General features: G+C 55.5%; 1 protein-coding gene across 1 annotated transcript; it reads right to left on the bottom strand.

Moving 5' to 3' along the window:
• Positions 1–971: 971 nt before the first annotated feature.
• LOC104378250 (ubiquitin carboxyl-terminal hydrolase CYLD) lies at positions 972–13,711 on the bottom strand. Its single transcript, XM_086608904.1, has 14 exons — positions 13,239–13,711; positions 12,036–12,317; positions 11,720–11,789; positions 10,685–10,905; positions 9,880–10,033; positions 7,767–7,905; positions 7,292–7,402; positions 5,582–5,673; positions 4,379–4,445; positions 3,304–3,436; positions 2,881–2,989; positions 2,424–2,542; positions 1,744–1,963; positions 972–1,290 (listed from the first exon to the last, which is right to left on the bottom strand). The coding sequence occupies exons 1-14, from the start codon at positions 13,692–13,694 to the stop codon at positions 1,106–1,108; spliced, it is 2,358 nt and encodes a 785-aa protein (XP_086465030.1). The 5' UTR covers positions 13,695–13,711; the 3' UTR covers positions 972–1,105.
• Between the last annotated feature and the right edge of the window lie 4,230 nt (positions 13,712–17,941).

Below are 17,941 nucleotides of genomic sequence, written 5' to 3'. Positions count from 1 at the left end.
AGAAACGGGGACAGCATACTGGGCTCACACGCTGCTCCTCTGCTCCCATCTCTCTTTCCAGTTTTGTTCTTGGAAAACCACGTGTTTTTAAAGCCTATTTGCAGCTGAAGACACCCAGTTAATGCCACGGTTGAAAATGAGGGATGGTGACTCCAAGTGCCGGAGTGTTGGATAAGGGAAGCGCGGACAATTCGGGGACCCAGCTTTAGGTGGAGGGTCACATCCCACCTCGTCCTGACCCATCTCTGGACCACACCAGTGCAGCTCACCCCTCCTGGTTTCCTCCCTCCGCGTGGCGACGTGAGGATGTTCCGCAGGGCGAGGCTGTGGTTGCCATGTGCTCTTTGCAAACCTGGAGATAACGGTTCGTGTTTGGATCAGACGCTGGTCCTCAGCTTTGCAGGGAAGGGCTGGCAGGGAGAAAAGGATGGTGGGGAAGACTCCGAGGTAGGGCAGAGCTGCAGAGGGCCTGGGGAGGAAGGAGGCTGGAAAGTAGGAAATGAGAATGAATTTGAGAGTAATTAATTCAGTACGGTAAGGCCAGGTACAGGATCTCACAAACCCGGACGGGCTGATGTGGACAGCTGGATACTGGTTACCAGACACTGGGAGAGGTAAGAAGAGGCAGAGGTGGAAGCTCGGTGCACCCAAACTCCAGTTGCTTTCACCGATTCCGAGCTTCACAGAATCACACAGAATCCCAGAATGTCAGGGATTGGAAGGGACCTCAAAGGATCATCTGGTCCAATCCCCCTGCTGCAGCAGGACCAGCTAGATCAGATCCCACCAGAACGTGTCCAGGTGGGTTTGGAACATCTCCAGAGAAGGAGACTCCACAACCTCTCTGGGCAGCCTGTTCCAGTGTTCTGTTCCCCTTACTGGGAAGAAGTTCTTCCTCATGTTTAAGCGGAACCTCCTGCGTTCCAGCTTAGATCCATTTCCCCTTGTCCTATCGTTGGGTGCCACTGAGAAGAGCCTGGCTCCATCCTTGTGGCAGTCACCCTTTCCATATTTATAAACATTAATGAGGTCCCCCCTCAGGGGGGTTGCTCCAAGCTCACGTTTCCGACGCCGCGCCGCTCTGCGGCACCGGCTCACGGCAGTGTCACTTGTAGAGGGCCATCTTCTTGCTCTGGTACATGTACATGTAGGCGTCGCAGAAGAGGCGCTTGGCCACTCCATCCATGTCCCGAGGCTGCTCCAGGGCCAGCACAGCCAGCGGCAAGTCCAGGTATTTGGCAACTTCAGGGCACAGCGTTACCGTGGGAATGTTGAAGCCGTTTTCATCACCTAACCCAGAAAGAAGGAGAAAAGTCCAAACCAGGTCCCAAGGGATGAGTACCTACAGCTCAAGCAGACACCATCACACTCAACAGTAAGGTTCTGTCTTGGCTGAGAGATCTGGAGGCCAACAACAAAGTGGGGAAGGACAGGAGAACGGTCCTCACCCACACGGCAGCCAGTCCCAGCTGACTCAAGAAGTCCCTTGTTTGAACGCTGCCAGAGGATGAAAGCACTAGGAGGAACTTCCAGGTGCTTGGCTTGGCCATACTCTTCTCTGGGACCTACCTAAACGGTCACCATGAGAAGCAGGGTCCAGAGGGAGCCTGAGTCACACAGGGGCCTCAGAAGAAAAGGTAGACCAACCACCACCTACGCAACGAGCACTGCAGACCCTCACAGCTGCCCACCGCGCAGCGCCCGGTGGCGACCAAGGCTCCGAGCCCACCACCACGTCCTCACCATGCCTGTCGGCCATGCTGTCGAAGAACATCCAGTGTTGGTTCTCGGGGCCGTATTTCACAAAGGAGACGTAATGACTGGTCTCGATGCAGAGCACTGCGAAGAGCTCCATCTTCTCGCGAGGGACCTGCTGGCTGCCCCGGGGGTTCCGACTGTGAAATTCTTCTGGAATGTGCAGCCTAGTTGGCTTGTGAGCTTTGCGTTGGTAGTGGGAGTGAACCTGAGGAGAGATGATGGGGTGGCACTGCTGAGTGGGCAGAACTGAACCTGGCCTGCTAGAAAGAGCAGTGTGCAGGGGTCCCACCCTCAGTTTATTCCCCACTGATCTGACTCCCACGGTCCCTGCGTGCCAGGGAATGGCATTGTGTCAACCTGTTGGCAGCAGGGAGCTAAAGATGGGCGCCTGCCACCTTCCAAGAAAGGTCAGAAAGCTGTAGGAATGCTCCTGGTGAGGGCCCAGCACTCAGCCTGTGCAGGACCAGTGCTTGTTTAGGCTGCACGTAAGCAGAGGGTTCGGTAAGGTGTGGCACCTAACCCTGCTCATGCAGGTGGTGGGACTGATGTTCCAGAAGGGGCACCTCTGTGCCAAACCTGCAGGGGAAACGTGGGCGTTTTGGGGGGTTCAATCTGCTGTCAGCCACCAAAGCAGATGTCGTGAGCGGCCAAAGAAGATGGAATACCTGTCTGGAGCAGGAGCTGCAGAACTGCTTCAGGCCCGTGGCTGCGAATACCTTGTCTTTGAAACACTCTGAACACTCCAGGGTGGCGACATCGCCGCACACGCAGCATTCCCTGGGACCTGCAGGGGCAACAGGGGCAGAGAGGATGTGTCTTCTCCAGATCTCACCTGAAATCCAACTTGTCCTGCCAAAACTGGTGTTCTGGGAAGAAGAATCATGGAATGGTTTGGGTTGGAAGGGACCTCAAAGATCATCTAGTTCCAACCCCCCTGCCATGGGCAGGGACACCTTCCACTAGATCAGGTTGCTCAAGGCCTCCTCCACCCTGCCCTTGAACACACCCTCCATCTGCCCACCACCCAAAGAGGTGAGACCTGCCACCACCCAAAGAGGTGAGACCTGCCACCTGGTTGCTTACAGTCCCAGCCCGCAGCTTTCCCACTGCCCAACAACTTACTGTCAAGCAGCAGATCTGTTATATCCAGCTCCAAGGAAGGAATGATTTTGCTGAACATTTTATATTCCTTCCCAAACCGCGGCATTTGGATAATGAAGCAAGATGGGATCTGGGAAAAGAAAGACAAACGAGTCACCCTGCCAGAAGAGACAAGCCCCAGAGACTCTTCTCTCCATATTGCTGCTGGGAGTAAAGACTTTCTGCTCCACTTATTCAGGGAGCAACTGGGAAAGCAAAGCCCGCTTCCCAGGTCACGCTACGATTCCCCAGGACCTCTCTCTTGTGGCTGTACCCTGCTTCTTGGCCATGGTGGATGTAGGACATACTGGACCCACTGCAGACTCGCTGGCAGGCACCGGTACGTTGGAGGAAGCAAGAAAGAGGCAGCAGAGAGCGGCGTAGGTGAAAGGCAGCTGGGCTCACCTCCACTAGCTTCAGGTCGGAGGACAGGAAGGAGCGTTCCACTAACTGCTGCACGTCGGGAACCACCAGATCCTCCTGTTTGTCCATAAATATCTGGTAACAGTAACAGTCCTGCTCCCTCTGGCCTCCTGACCTGCAAGGAGTGGTCACGGGGCTTGTTTACCTGGTGCCACAAACATCCGAGCTCCCAGAGGACACACTGGTTTTGTCCTTCAAGAGCTTCTGGGCCCAGGTCACCGCGGGCTGCTTGGTGCGACACCGACATGAAGCACTTTTTCCACCCAGAAACACTCAACACGTGCCATGAGAAGGGGACACAAGTCCCACCTTCAGTCTCATTATCCCTCCAGAGCATCACATCCTGCTCCTATAAGCGAAACTCAACTTCCCCACGTCGATGTAAACATGAAAAAGACACTTCGATAAAAGGTGAGTTGTGTGCAGAAGATCTCCCACCGCCCCCAGATCTCCGAGCCAGCAGAGGAAGGATTTCCTTCGGATGCCTCTCTGCAGGGGAGCTGCTGAACAGAGTCGTCTTTGTGCTCAGCCCTTCCGAGTGCTCCACCATCTACAGCTTGACTGACACCTCAACAAAGGAGCACAGAAACCCAACAATCCCCTTCTATGCTCCTGAACAGCAATTATTTTTGGCTTCCTTCAGCCTCTCATCCTCTTTGTAGAGTCCTGAAAAACTGGGACTGCATCCATGGACTGCCTGTTGGAGAGGCTGCAGGACCTGAGCCAGCTTGACAGCCTGGACACATCCCAAACGCATCCAAAGGCTGTCAGATACTGCTCTATGTTTCTCAAACCCTTGCTGGCTCTCCCTAAGGATGAGATCAGGTTTTTATCCTCATTTTCTGATAGGCGGCATCTCCAGAGGGAGTTTAGAAGTGTCTTTTCCTGGATGTGATCCCAACAAACAAGACCACACGGACAGCAGAGAGGAGCTGCACACAACTCTCCGAGCTGCACGTCCACAACAAAAGGTACAAGGAACACCCCGTGACGGTGAGGTGGAAAACTCACGAGCCTGGCCCAGGGAAAATCGGATCACTTAGATATGGAAACTTACTGCAGTTTCAAGAGTGGCTCTATTCCCAGGATCTGATGCATGATGAGATTGAGGAACTCTTCAGGATCTGGAAGATCGGAGAAAAGCACAGGTCACACCTCACCAGGGGCACTGCCTTGCCCCGCTGCATCCAGAAGGCAAAAACTGCCAGATGAACATGAGCCAGCATTTCGGGAACCTGGAATTTTCCTTTAGGTAACGGGACAACCAGGCTAAAAGCTGAGAGCACCTGGTTAACGCACAAACCCTCGAGTGAGCACGAAAAAACCCAAACCAGCCCTCAGATCCTGGGCCATCACAGCAACACTATCTCAGAGACCCTAACGGACAGTTACTGCTGTCCAAAAGTAGAAACTCCAAAAGTAGAAACTCCAAGGGAAACCAGGGACAGCTCTGGAAATTCAAGAAAGCAAACAGTTGAACTATCCGTGGCTAAAATCTGTTATCCCTGTTCCTTGCAGGGGGGTTGGACTAGATGACCTTTGAAGGTCCCTTCCAGCCCTAACCATTCTATAATTCTATAAAATAAATATTCGGAGGTACAAAACTCAAGTGCTGTTCACTGGCAAGATACCTGCTGTTTCTGGAGTAATCAATGCCACCTGTTTCCTATCCAGGTGCTTCCAGGTTGTTGCAGTGATGTTTGGCATTGGTGGAATGTGTTTCCTTGTAGTAAAATACACGGGGTTGGGCCAGGCATGGGTGGGAATGTGGTGACAGCAAGCAGAGACTGGTGGGTTTCAGCTGGAGGTGTTTTCTGTCTCACTTAAAACTAAGAGTAAAGTCTTTGAGGATCTTCAAATAATGTACCAGAATTCCAAGCCAAGGCGGTTTTGGCAAAATGATAAATCAAGCTGGATTCTCGCAGGGACATCAGGGATGGACTTGGTAGAACTCCAAGTATAAAGGTCAAGGAAATTTCCCTCGTTTAAATTCTGCTCGCACAGATCTCCCTCTCCCCTCCTGGCAACAGCTGCCACCAGGTGGAAACCCAGCGATTCCCATCTTTCCACCAGACTTCCAATTCCAGTCGAGTTTTAAAAGCTGGCAGGATTTTCCGTGTGCATTTGTACCCAAACGAACGGCACGGCAGGAATATTAATGCACGTGCCTGGGAGAAGCACAGGATGAAGTTGTCACCGGTGCCAGGACGGGGCGGCGCAGAGCGGAGCCGAGCAGGGAAGGGCCCGGAGAGCACGTTACCTTTCTCAGCGTTGGTGAAGCTGGAACACTGGCCCTTCTCAGTCAGCTGCTCCCTCAGGTGCATCACGCTCCCAGCCCTGACAAAGCCGGTCCTAGGAACAAAAAGCAGCTGCAGGTGATCTCAGAGCACCTCCCAGTGCCTAAAGGGGCTACAGGAAAGCTGGAGAGGGGCTTTGGACAAGGGTGTGGAGTGACAGGACACAGGGTGATGGCTTTAAACTGGAAGAGGGGAGATTTCAATGGGATCTGAGGAAGAAATTCTTCCCTCTGAGGGTGCTGAGGCACTGGCACAGGTTGCCCAGAGAAGCTGTGGCTGCCCCATCCCTGGCAGTGTTCCAGGCCAGGTTGGATGAGGCTTTGAGCAACCTGGTGTAGTGGAGGGTGTCCCTGCCCATGGCAGGGGGTTGGAACTGGATGGTCTGTGAGGTCCCTTCCAACCCAAACTGTTCTGTGATTCTATGATCTTTCCAGTGTATTTAAATCATAGAATAATCGGAGGCTTTGGGTTGGAAGGACCCTTTAAAGATCATCCAAGTCCAGCTCCCTCACACCATGGGCAGAGACACCCTCCACTACACCAGGTTGCTCAAAGCCCCATCCAACCCAATCTTTAATGCTTCCACAGATGGGACATCCAGAACTTCTCTGGGCAACCTGGTCCAGTGTCTTATCACCCTCACTGTAAAATATTTCTTCCTTATCTCCCATTGAAATCTCTCCTCTTTCAGTTTAAAGCCATTGCCCTGTGTCCTGTCACTACAGGCCCTATTAAAAAGTCTGTCCCCATCTTTCTTATAAGCCCCCCTTAAGTACTGGAAGGTGCTGGAAGGTCTCCCCGGAGCCTCCTCTTCTCCAGGCTGAACAGCCCCAATTCTCTCAGCCTGTCTCCACAGCAGAGGTGTTCCAGCCCTCTGACCATTTTTGTGGCCTCCTCTGCACCTGCTGCAACAGGTCCATGTGTCTTGTGCTGGGGACCCCAGAGCTGGACGCAGTGCTCCAGCAGGAGGGGGTCTCAGGAGAGCAGAGCAGAGGGCCAGAATCACCTCCCTTGACCTGCTGGCCACCCTTCTTTGGATGCAGCCCAGGATACGGTTGGCTTTCTGGGCTGCAAAACGAACATAGCTGGCTCGTGTCCAGTTTTTCATCCAGCAGTATCCCTGAGTCCTTCTCTGCGGGAAAGATCAAACCTCAACATCATGGAATGCCCCAGGAGCACTGCCTCCCCAAGGAGGATGCCAATGTCTTACGTGGAAGCAGCTCTCCATGCCTTTCTTCCATACCTGTCTGGGGAGGTTGAGGAAAGAACCTGGTATCTTTGATACAAAATCCAGAGAATTTAGCTCTCAAGCCACAATCCATCCCCATTACTGCCTTTGGGACTAACTGCTGATGAAAGCAACGCCGTTGCTTCATCAGCTCTAGGGCTCTTCCACAGAGGTGGTCTCAATCCCTGGAATCCCCCTTTCATCCTTTCACTGAGAACTACAGCTCGCAGGGCTTCCTTCTGAGCAGAAGTAGGAGGAGTCATGACAGCCTCACAACCTGGGGAAGGGAACAACTGGAAGAGAAACCTGGTATGAAGACCTTTGGATGTGGCTGAGATGCTCCAGGTAACCCCTTTCCCTCAGTGACAGGTACCACCTGGCAGGGCAGCAGAGAAGGTACGAAGGCAGACGGCTGACTTCCAGAATTCCCACATCCTATACTCACTTTCGGAGGGGATTAACAATCTCATCCCGCAGAATGCTCTGGACGTTCCGGTCACACAGCGGGAAGGGCTTGAAGAGCATGGAGTCCAAGGCGGACGTACAGGAGAAGAGGCTGTGAAAAGAGGGCGCTGGGTAAGTCTGACGGGGTTGCAGCAGGAGTTGGAACCAAACCAGGTGCCTGGGGACGGCTGGTGGCTTTTATTTCCGACAGGCAGTGACAGAGAGGCGAGGGACAGCGCGTCTCCGCGGTGAGACAAACCACATCCAGTTTAGTGACACCTTCAATGAGCAAGGAAACAGCTCAGAGGGAACGAAATCTCGTCCTTGGCAGCCAAAACTGCTCCTGGGGGGCACCACGGAGCCTCTTCCTCTCCGAACAGCGCTGCACAGGGAAGCTGGGACCTCCGAGCGCTGCCCAGTTTAAAAAAAAAAACCCACTCGTTTAACGAACTGGCACCACCCAAGCAGGTCCTCACCTGAAGAGAGCTGCGTCCATATAGCAGGAATTACAGTGGCCTTGGATCCCCTTCATCCGGCCCCGCAGGACACGTACCGCTGCCTCGTTCCTGAGGGGAGGAAAACTGTCTGGAATCTGTGGAAGAACTTCTTGCCCTCCTGCAAAAGAAGCAACAGAAGCAACTCCCTTTAGCTTCCCACCTGGATACAAAAAGTCTGGCTGGATGGCCGGGCCCAAAGAGTGGTGGTGAATGGAGTTAAGTCCAGTTGGTGGCCGGTCACCAGTGGTGCTCCCCAGGGCTCACTACGGGGGCCAGTTCTCTTTAATACCTTTATCAATAGGGTGGACAATGGGATCGAGTGGACCCTCAGTGGGTTTGCAGGTGACACCAAACTGGGCAGGAGTGTTGATCTGCTGGAGGCAGGAAGGCTCTCCAGAGGGATCTGCACACGCTGCATCGATGGGTTGAGGCCAACTGTGTGATGTTCCACAAGGCCGAGTGCCGGGTCCTGCGCTTGGGTCACCACAACCCCGTGCAACGCTCCAGGCTTGGGGAAGAGTGGCTGGAAAGCTGCCTGGTGGAAAAGAACCTGGGCGTGTTGGTCAACAACCAACTGAATCTGAGCCAGCAGTGTGCCCCGGTGGCCAAGAAGGCCAATGGCATCCTGGCTTGTATCAGAACTAGTGTGGCCAGCAGGACCAGGGAAGTGACCATCCCCCTGTACTCAGCACTGGTGAGGCTGCACCTGGAATCCTGGGTTCAGTTTCGGGCCCCTCACTGCAAGACAGACCTTGAGGTGCTGGAGCGTGTCCAGAGAGGGGCAACGAAGGTGGTGAAGGGTCTGGAGCACAAGTCCTATGAGGAGCAGCTGAGGGAACTGTGGGTGTTCAGCCTGGAGAACAGGAAGCTGAGGGGAGACCTTCTCGCTCCCTACAACTACGTGGAAGGAGGTTGTAGCAAGGTGGGGGTTGGTCTTTTCTCCCAAGTAACAAGTGATAGGACAAGAGGAAGCGGCCTCAAGTTGTGCCGGGGGAGGTTTAGATTGGATATCAGGAAAAATTTCTTCACTGAAAGGGTTGTCAAGCACTGGCACAGGCTGCCCAGGGAAGTGGTTGAATCACCATCACGGCTGGTATTTAAAGGACGTGCAGATGTGGTGCTGAGGGCCTTGGTTTAGTGGTGGACTTGGCAGTCCTTGGTTACCAGGGGGACTCGAGGATCTTAAAGGTCTTTTCCAACCTAAACAATTCTGTGATTCTACCTCATCTGGGGCAGCTCTGCCCTTCCCTGATGCCCCAGAGCTCTGCTCACAGGTCAGCACCTTGCTCTTCTGTGCTGCTTCTGCTGGGACTCAACTATGCTGGGATGAAGACTTGGCTCTCTAGTAATTAATCTACTGGAAATGGAGACATACCCAAACCATCTCTTCTTCACCAGAGCCATGTCCTAGCATACAATCATGGAATGGTTTGGGTTGGAAGGGACCCCACAGACCATCCAGTTCCAACCCCCCTGCCACGGGCAGGGACACCCTCCACTACACCAGGTTGCCCAAAGCCCCATCCAACCTGGCTTTGAGCACTTCCAGGGATGGGGCAGCCACAGCTTCTCTGGGCAACCTGTTCCAGTGCCTCACCACCCTCAGAGGGAAAAATTTCTTCCTGAGATCCCATTGAAATCTCCCCTCTTCCAGTTTAAAGCCATCGCCCTGTGTCCTGTCACTCCACACCCTTGTCCAAAGCCCCTCTCCAGCTTTCCTGTTGCCCCTTTAGGTACTGGGAGGTGCTGGAAGGTCTCCCCGGAGCCTTCTCTTCTGCAGGCTGAACAGCCCCAACTCTCCCAGCCTGTCTCCAGAGCAGAGGTGCTCCAGCCCTCGGATCATCCTCGTGGCCTCCTCTGGCCCCGCTGACAACATGTTGCCCCATACTCAATGCTCTTGTCTACATTATCCCTGTAGCAAATGACTTGTCTCTCACGCTTCTGGGACATTCCCTATAAATACCACCATGGCAATCTCAGCATCCTTAGACGTGGTATCTTTTGGAACACTCAAAGAAAGTGAAGAATATTAAACCACTGATTAAGACACTGCACAGGAGGCTTCTCCACAGCTTCTCCTCATGGAACTTACCATAATCCAGGAGACTCAGGTCGCTGTCGTGCGAACACTGGAAGCGAACGTCGGGCTGGCAGCACTGGAGCTTCACGAAGAGGCCGCGCTTCGGAGCGCAGTGGAAGTAGTATTTGCCCAGCCATTCGCCAGCAGTGACCCCCTTATCTTCATCCTGGGAAAAGAGCAGCGAGGAATGAGGGCAGGCTTTCCACGGATGAGGCGCGATCGCCCGTACGGCTTTTTAACATCCCAAGTGCTGCGTTGGGTGTTGAACCCATTGATGCTGCTTGTGGGATTCGTGGTTTTTCCATCCCGCTTTCCAGTAACATTGCTCTTGAAGAGAGCAAACCATCCCTCGTAATCATGCCCCAGGCTCTGCTCCCAGACTGAAGGGAGGGCACAATCGTGTTCTTGCCCTCACAGCTCACACTCTGACACGTCAGAGGCCCAGGTCAGGCTGTGAGACACGTGGCCACAAGCTGAAGGTCTTCCAAGAGAAGACGTGAGCAACCAAGACCTGCCCATTCTGCCAGCAGGTCAGGCTGTGAGACATGTGGCTACAAGCTGAAGGTCTTCCAAGAGAAGACATGAGCAATCAAGACCTGCCCGTTCTGTCAGCAGGTCAGGCTGTGAGACACGTGGCCACAAGCAGAAGATCTTCCAAGAGAAGACACGAGCAACCAGGACCTGCCCGTTCTGCCAGCAGGTCAGGCTGTGAGACACGTGGCCACAAGCTGAAGGTCTTCCACAAGAAGACATGAGCAACCAAGACCCGCCCGTTCTGCCACACAAGTCTCCCCGCAGGAAATATTTTGCTCCTTACCAGTTCAACTCCTGCCATTTTGTGCTTAATTTGGGGCAGGTAGCCCAACCAGCGGATGATTCCTGAAACTTGATTTCCCTTGTCCAAGGTGATCTGGACCATGGAGTTCACCTCCAGGGAGGAATTCCCAGTTTCACACTCTTCGCCGCTCTCGCTTATCTCTCGTTTCATTGGGTTTGGGTGTCCCAAGCCCGTGTCGGACTCAAATGGTGGAAACAAACCTAGTGGGCAACAGGAAACGTCAGGTGAGGCAGGAAGTCACCACCTGCCGACACCTCTGGATCTCACCTAATGCCAGGCCTGTTTTGAAATCCCAGACCACGCGGACAAGCCTGAAGCTGAGCACCAGAGACACGAGGTGGAATTCTCAGGACGTGTTTCAGCGACACGGCCAAGCTGGTCCAACAGGTTGAGAGCAGACGATCCTGCTCCTTGTTTCCCTGCTCAAGGCTGCACACTCCAGCCTCTCGCTGGCCCTGGGGCTAATCCAGCCCTTCCCAGAGCCGTTTCGGACTGCTGAGAAGGCAGCAGGGGGTTATTCCCAAATTCTTTTCCTGCCTTTTGTGAGATGAATCAACTCAGTGAAGGATCTAATGACGGCTCCCCACGGGCTGGCCCTGACAACTGCACGGTGCCTCTAATTTCTTGTCTTGTCCAATGACTCACGCCGTCGCCGCTGGCATCTGTGCCTTCCTGAATTTGCCTGGCATCAGGATGAAGGTCCTCTTCCACCTCCTACAGCTAAATTAAAGACTCTTTAACCAGTGGTGCCTTCCCCCCTAGGAAATACTCATGTGCTGCAATCACACTCGCTCTTCTTCTTCCTGAGAAACAGGGAGACTCAGCTTTAGCCGCCTAACGCAAGGAATTTTGTCCAGAACTTTTCGACCGACCTACTCTGCCTCCTGGTTAACTAAGTTTGGACTAGCTGAAGGTTTTTTTTGGACTTTCAGCTCATCAGCACCCTGCAGAGAAGAAATAAATGCTAAATCCCCAGGAACGTGCACAGGGCAGACACAGCTGATGATAACCTACTTTGCAAGCTCTCCTTCACAACAGAGTCCATAGGAATTTCTCTGAAAATGTCCGTTGTTCCTTCTTCTTCCTGAAAGGAGGAAAAAAAAAATAAATAAATCTATCAGCTAAATGCTTTATCAGACATAGGGCGTTCCTGGAATATGAACCAATCTTTCAAAAAGGCCTGGAAAAGTTGCATGTGACCTCACATCCCTTTCAGACATTCCTTCCTCTCTCTCCTGAATGGTGGGACTCTTTAATGTCCCACCATGACATAGTTTTTTTTTAAAAAAAGTCTCCCAAACCCAAGAAAAGGCAGGCAGACTGGTCTTACCGGACAAACTTTAACGAGCCACTGGGTCCCCTCCCTGTAAACCGCCATCGCTATTCCTTTCGTGAGGACTTCATCCACGTAGAAGCTGACTGCATCTCCCACTTTGACAGGAACCGCCTCCTCCCTGTCCGGTTCTGGCTTCTGTTTCCCACGGTCACCATCCGGCGTGGGAGCAAACTGGACTCTGCTGAACGGCAGGAAGATCCCGCAGTTCCGCTTACACTTGAAATACTCCGTGTCGCGGTAAGATCCATCGCTGCGCCCTCTGTTTTCACCCTCGCCCTGAAAACACGCCAGGAGGACGCGTCACGTACACAAACACAAAGGGAAAATGAGTGACTTACTTTCTTGGCCACGCTGGAGGGGAGGGATGGCATCCAGAGGGACCTGGACAGGCTGGAGAGGTGAGAGGCCAAGGGCAAGGGCAAGGTCCTGCACGTGAGTCAGGGCAATCCCAAGCACAAGGACAGGCTGGGTGGGAATGGATTGAGAGCAGTCCTGAGGAGAAGGACTTGGGAGTGCTGGTGGATGAGAAGCTCACCATGAGCCAGCACCGTGCGCTGGCAGCCCAGAAAGCCACCCGTGTCCTGGGCTGCATCCAGAACAGCGTGGGCAGCAGGTCAGGGAGGGGATTCTGCCCCTCTGCTCTGCTCTCATGAGACCCCACCTGGAATACTGCATTCAGCTCTGGGGTCCCCAACACCAGAAGGGCATGGAGCTGCTGGAGCGGGTCCAGAGGAGGCCACAGAGATGATCCAAGGGCTGGAGCACCTCTGCTCTGGAGACAGGCTGGGAGAGTTAGGGCTCTTCAGCCTGGAGAGGAGAAGGCTCCGGGGAGACCTTCCAGCACCTTCCAGTACCTAAAGGGGCTACAGGAAAGCTGGAGGGACTTTTTACAAGGGTGTGTAGTGACAGGACACAGGGCAATGGATTTAAACTGAAAGAGGGGAGATTTAGATTGGATATAAGGAAGAAATTTTTCACTCAGAGTGTGGTGAGGCGCTGGAACAAGTTGCCCATAGAAGCTGTGGCTGCCCCATCCCTGGCAGTGTTCCAGGCCAGGTTGGATGGGGCTTTGAGCAACCTGGTGTAGTGAAGGGTGTCCCTGCCCATGGCAGGGGGGTTGGAACTGGATGGTCTGTGAGGTCCCTTCCAACCCAAACCATTCCATGATTCTGATTCTATGAAGATTCTATGATTCACCTGTAACTCCACCCCGAAGAAGAATGGAGACAGCACGGCCGAAGCGCTTTTGTGAATGCTCCCGATGTAGCGGATGACACCAGGGAAATGCTGCCGGTCGACTTCCACCATCACTTGTTGGCCTGGCACGGCCTGCAGAGCTGCCTCCAGGCTCAACCTCTCCAAGAAGTGGTTCAAGCGTTCGTTGTGGCTGCTGATGGCCAGGAGGAAGGCGGCCATCTCCTCGCGCAGCGGCTGGAGGATCTCTACGTTTAGCGTGACGGTGGAGCTGTCGTCCAGCATGATGACTTTCAAGAAGCAAGCCGGGGGCCCGTTGTCGGAGAAGTTGCGCAAGTAACTCCTCTCGCTGCAGAAACACATGTTCCCAGCTTGGAAGTACTTGCTGCCATAGGCACAGTCTTCTGTCAGGATGTAATAGCAGTTTCCATCCCCTGATGAAGGCAGGAGGCTGCTCATCGTCACTGCCCTGGGTTGGGAGAAAGGAGAGAGTCATACCCAGGAAGGTACACGCATGGTATCACAGGATCTCGGAAGAATTCAGGTTGGAAGAAGGCTCCAGCCAGCTCCGTGCTCAAAGCAGGTCGCTCAAAGCCTCATCCAGTTGAGTTTTGACCGTCTCCAACAACAGATATTCCATAGTCTCCCTGGTCCCTTGTGCTAGCGTTTGGTCACTCTCATAGGATCATGGAATGGGTTGGGTTGGGAAGGACCTCAAAGGACTGAGGGTGCTGAGGCACTGGCACAGGTTGCCCAGAGAAGCTGTGGCTGCCCCATCCCTGGCAGTGTTCCAGGCCAGTCTGGATGGGGCTTTGGGCAACCTGGTGTAGTGGAGGGTGTCCCTGCCCATGGCAGGGGGGTTGGAACTGGATGGTCCGTGAGGTCCCTTCCAACCCAAACCCTTCCATGATTCTGTGATAAATCACTGCTTGGGTTGGAAAATAAAAATAATCACTTGATGCCTGATCAGATCCCAGAGCTTTCCTTGGGTTTGAGCTCCTCGTGGCAGCTTCTTCCAGGAAACTTTCTCCCTTTCAACCTTATTTTTTAACAGGTGGGAAGACGGTGGCTCAGAGACCTGATCCCAAAGCTGCTGCGCCGCTTGTGAGCAACGCTCCTTTGCTGCAGCTGAAGGTCTGGTCTCCCAAAGGAATAACCTCCCAGAAAAGAGATCAACTCACCAGCCAGCAGATCACCAAACCTGCAGGCAACTCGGCACAATTCCCTCTGGGATGACTGCCTCGGAGTCACGGGGCACTAGGCGGGCACACGGGGGCAGCCGTGCCAGGGGGAGCCCCCCTGCTTGGCAGTGAGCGAGCTGGGAGGCGACAGCAGGCTGCAGAAGCGGAAGAAATCCCGTGGCACGCAGCAGTTCCCTAATTTCCCATCCCCGCAACCCGCTGCCGACATTTTGTAACCCTGCTGGCGGAGCAAAGGCTGGGAACGCCGGGATCTTTGACGGACAGAACTCTGCGTCCCAAACCCTGCTATGCCACCTTCCACTTGCAGGCCCTCGGTCCTAGTTTACTTGGTTTTTTCCTAAAAAAGTTCTTTCTCCGCAAGGAACGCAATGAATCCCACCGGGCTTTCAGTGCTGCCAAAAAGAGGGAAACCACAATGACCCGTTTTCCTCACCAAAACCCGGATTAAACCGTTTTCCTCACCAAAACTGGATTAAACCATTTTCCTCACCAAACCCAGATTAAACCATTTTCCGCACCCAAACCCGGATTAAACCTTTTTCCTCACCAAACCTGGATTAAACCGTTTTCCTCACCAAAACCTGGATTAAACCGTTTTCCTCACCAAACCCGGATTAAACCGTTTTCCTCACCAAAACTGGATTAAACCTTTTTCCTCACCAAACTCGGATTAAACCGTTTTCCTCACCAAAACCTGGATTAAACCGTTTTCCTCACCAAAACCTGGATTAAACCGTTTTCCTCACCAAACCCGGATTAAACCGTTTTCCTCACCAAAACCTGGATTAAACCGTTTTCCTCACCAAACCCGGATTAAACCGTTTTCCTCACCAAAACCTGGATTAAACCTTTTTCCTCACCAAACCCGGATTAAACCGTTTTCCTCACCAAACCCGGATTAAACCTTTTTCCTCACCAAACCCGGATTAAACCGTTTTCCTCACCAAACCCGGATTACACCATTTTCCTCACCAAACCGAGATTAAACGTTTTCCTCACCCAAACCCGGATTAAACCGTTTTCCTCACCAAACCCGGATTACACCGGGGGAAGGCCTCGCGGGGGGCCGTGGCGGTCGGGGGGCGGTGGGGGTCCTGGGGGGTCCCGGGGGGGTCCCGGCGCGGCTCCCCCTGTCCCGCCGCTCCCGCCCGGCTCTTCCGCCTCAGCGGCCGCCACCGCAGAGCCGCGCGGCGCGCGCTTCCGGCCCGCCCCATCGCCGCCGCCGGGCCGGCAGCCAATGGGGAGAGGGGAGGGCGAGGGAGGGAGCCAATGGAGGGCGGGGGGCGGGGCTGCCGGTGCGGCATGGGGTTGCCTCGCGGGCTGCGGCCGGTGGCGGCTGGGGGCGGGTTGGCCGGGCCGGTGTGCGCGGAGCCCCGTGTGCCCGGAGCCCCGTGTGCCCATGGCCCCGTGTGCCCATGGCCCTGTGTGCCCGGAGCCCCGTGTGCCCGGATCCTCGTGTGCCCATGGCCCCGTGTGCCCATGGCCCCGTGTGCCCGGAGCCCCGTGTGCCCATGGCCCCGTGTGCCCATGGCCCCGTGTGCCCGGAGCCCCGTGTGCCCATGGCCCTGTGTGCCCATGGCCCCGTGTGCCCAGAGCCCCGTGTGCCCATGGCCCTGTGTGCCCGGAGCCCCGTGTGCCCATGGCCCCGTGTGCCCATGACCCCGTGTGCCCATGGCCCTGTGTGCCCATGGCCCCGTGTGCCCATGGCCCCGTGTGCCCATGGCCCTGTGTGCCCAGAGCCCCATGTGCCCATGGCCCCGTGTGCCCATGGCCCTGTGTGCCCAGAGCCCCATATGCCCATGGCCCCGTGTGCCCATGGCCCTGTGTGCCTGGAGCCCCGTGTGCCCGGAGCCCTGTGTGCCCATGGCCCTGTATGCACGGAGCCCTGTGTGCTCATGGCCCCGTGTGCTCATGGCCCCATGTGCGCGGAGCCCCGTGTGCCCATGGCCCTGTGTGCCCATGGCCCTGTGTCCCTAGAGCCCTGTGTGCCCGTGTCCCCATGGCTCTGTGTGCCCATAGCCCTGTGTCTCCACGACCCAGTGGCCCCGTGGCCCTGTAGCCCTGTGTCCCATGGCCCCGTGGCCTTGTGTCCCTGCATCCCCATAGCTGTGTGGCCCCATAGCTCCTGTGTCCCCATGGCCCCATGGCCCTGTGTCCCCATGGCTAAGTGTCCCCATGGCCCTGTGTCTCCATGGCCCCATGGCCCCAGGGCCCCATAACTCCTGTGTCTCCATTGCCCCTTGTCCCCGTGTCCCCATAGTTCCTGTGTCCCCATGGCCAAGTGTGCCCATGGCCCCATAGCTCCTGTGTCCCCATGGCCCTGTGACCCCATAGCTCCTGTGTCCCCATAGTTCCCATGGCCCCGTGTCCCCATAGTTCCTGTGTCCCCATAGCCCTGTGTGCCTGTGTCCCCATAGTTCCTGTGTCCCCGTGGCCCTGTGTCCCCATGGCCCCATGTCCCCATGGCTCCTGTGTCCCCAAAGCCATGTGTCCCCATCGCCCTGTGACTCTGCACCCCCATTGCTGTGTCCCTCCCATGACCCCGTGTCCCACGTCCCCATAGCCCTGCGTCCCCAGAGCCCTCTGTCCCAACAGCCCCGTGTCCCCATGACTCAGTGTCCTGCGTCCTCATGGTGCTGTGTCTGTTGTCCCTGTGTCCCTGCACCCCTGTGCCCTGTGTCCCCTGGCCCTGCGCCCTGTGTCCCGTGTCCCCTCCCCGGGTGGCCCTGCCAGCACACACACATCCCAGCCCCAACATCACGTGCCACCCGGGTGTCTCCATTGCCGCTGGGACACGTCACAGGGACACGCATGACACACGGAGCTCAGGGGTCCGGGATCACCGAGCCACCACCCTGGGGGCATCACCCACCCCAGGGACGTGGGTGCTGGGGACGGAGCAGGAGGGGGACCAGACCACGGCGACGGGGTATAAATATTGGCTAAATAGATTTATTTTCATACAAAGAATACACGGATCCCCCCCCCCCGCCGGGATGCCCCGATCCCGGGGGACACCCCGAGATGTCCCCAGCCACCTCCATGCTGGGCACCACCTCCATTGGCTTTACCAGCAGGATCCGTCCCCATTCCCGGAGTTTGGTGCCAATGCTGGCGTCACCTCGGGGCCACCCCTGTCCTCCCCCCTGGGGCCACCTCGGTGCCCACATCTGGCCGGTGCCCCCTTGGGGCACCCATCGCTGGCCACCCTGCCCCATGGGACACTCCCAAACCTGGTCCCTTGTTCTTTTATGCCCATCCTGGGGGCATCTCTGACATTTTGGGGTCCCCCCCGTGCCCTAATACTGCGGTTGGTACCGACCCCGCCCCCCCCCGCGCCGTATGTACATGCTGGATAAAAGAAAAAAATACAGATATTTATAGCGGGGGGGCAAAATGCCCCCCTACCCCTCCAGGTGTCCCCTGTGTCTCCATCCTGGTGCCTCACTGCCAGCCGGTCCTGTCCGCTGTCCCCAGCAGGGAGGTGGCAGGACAGGGGTGGCC

Source organism: Tauraco erythrolophus, chromosome 3, assembly GCF_009769465.1.
Source record: "Tauraco erythrolophus isolate bTauEry1 chromosome 3, bTauEry1.pri, whole genome shotgun sequence".
Lineage (NCBI taxonomy): Eukaryota > Metazoa > Chordata > Aves > Musophagiformes > Musophagidae > Tauraco > Tauraco erythrolophus.
The sequence above is the reverse complement of the archived record's forward strand: the minus strand, read 5'-3'. Positions and strand labels throughout refer to the sequence as shown.

Bases quoted from the DNA above. Each gene is read 5' to 3' on its own strand.
- LOC104378250 (XM_086608904.1), bottom strand. From the start codon at position 13,694: ATGAGCAGCCTCCTGCCTTCATCAGGGGATGGAAACTGCTATTACATC. The intron at 7,403-7,766 runs GTGAGGACCTGC...CTCTTTTCACAG, and splicing joins ATGGACGCAGCTCTCTTCAG to CCTCTTCTCCTGTACGTCCG. The intron at 3,437-4,378 runs GTAAGTTTCCAT...CACTCCTTGCAG, and splicing joins GAGCCACTCTTGAAACTGCA to GTCAGGAGGCCAGAGGGAGC.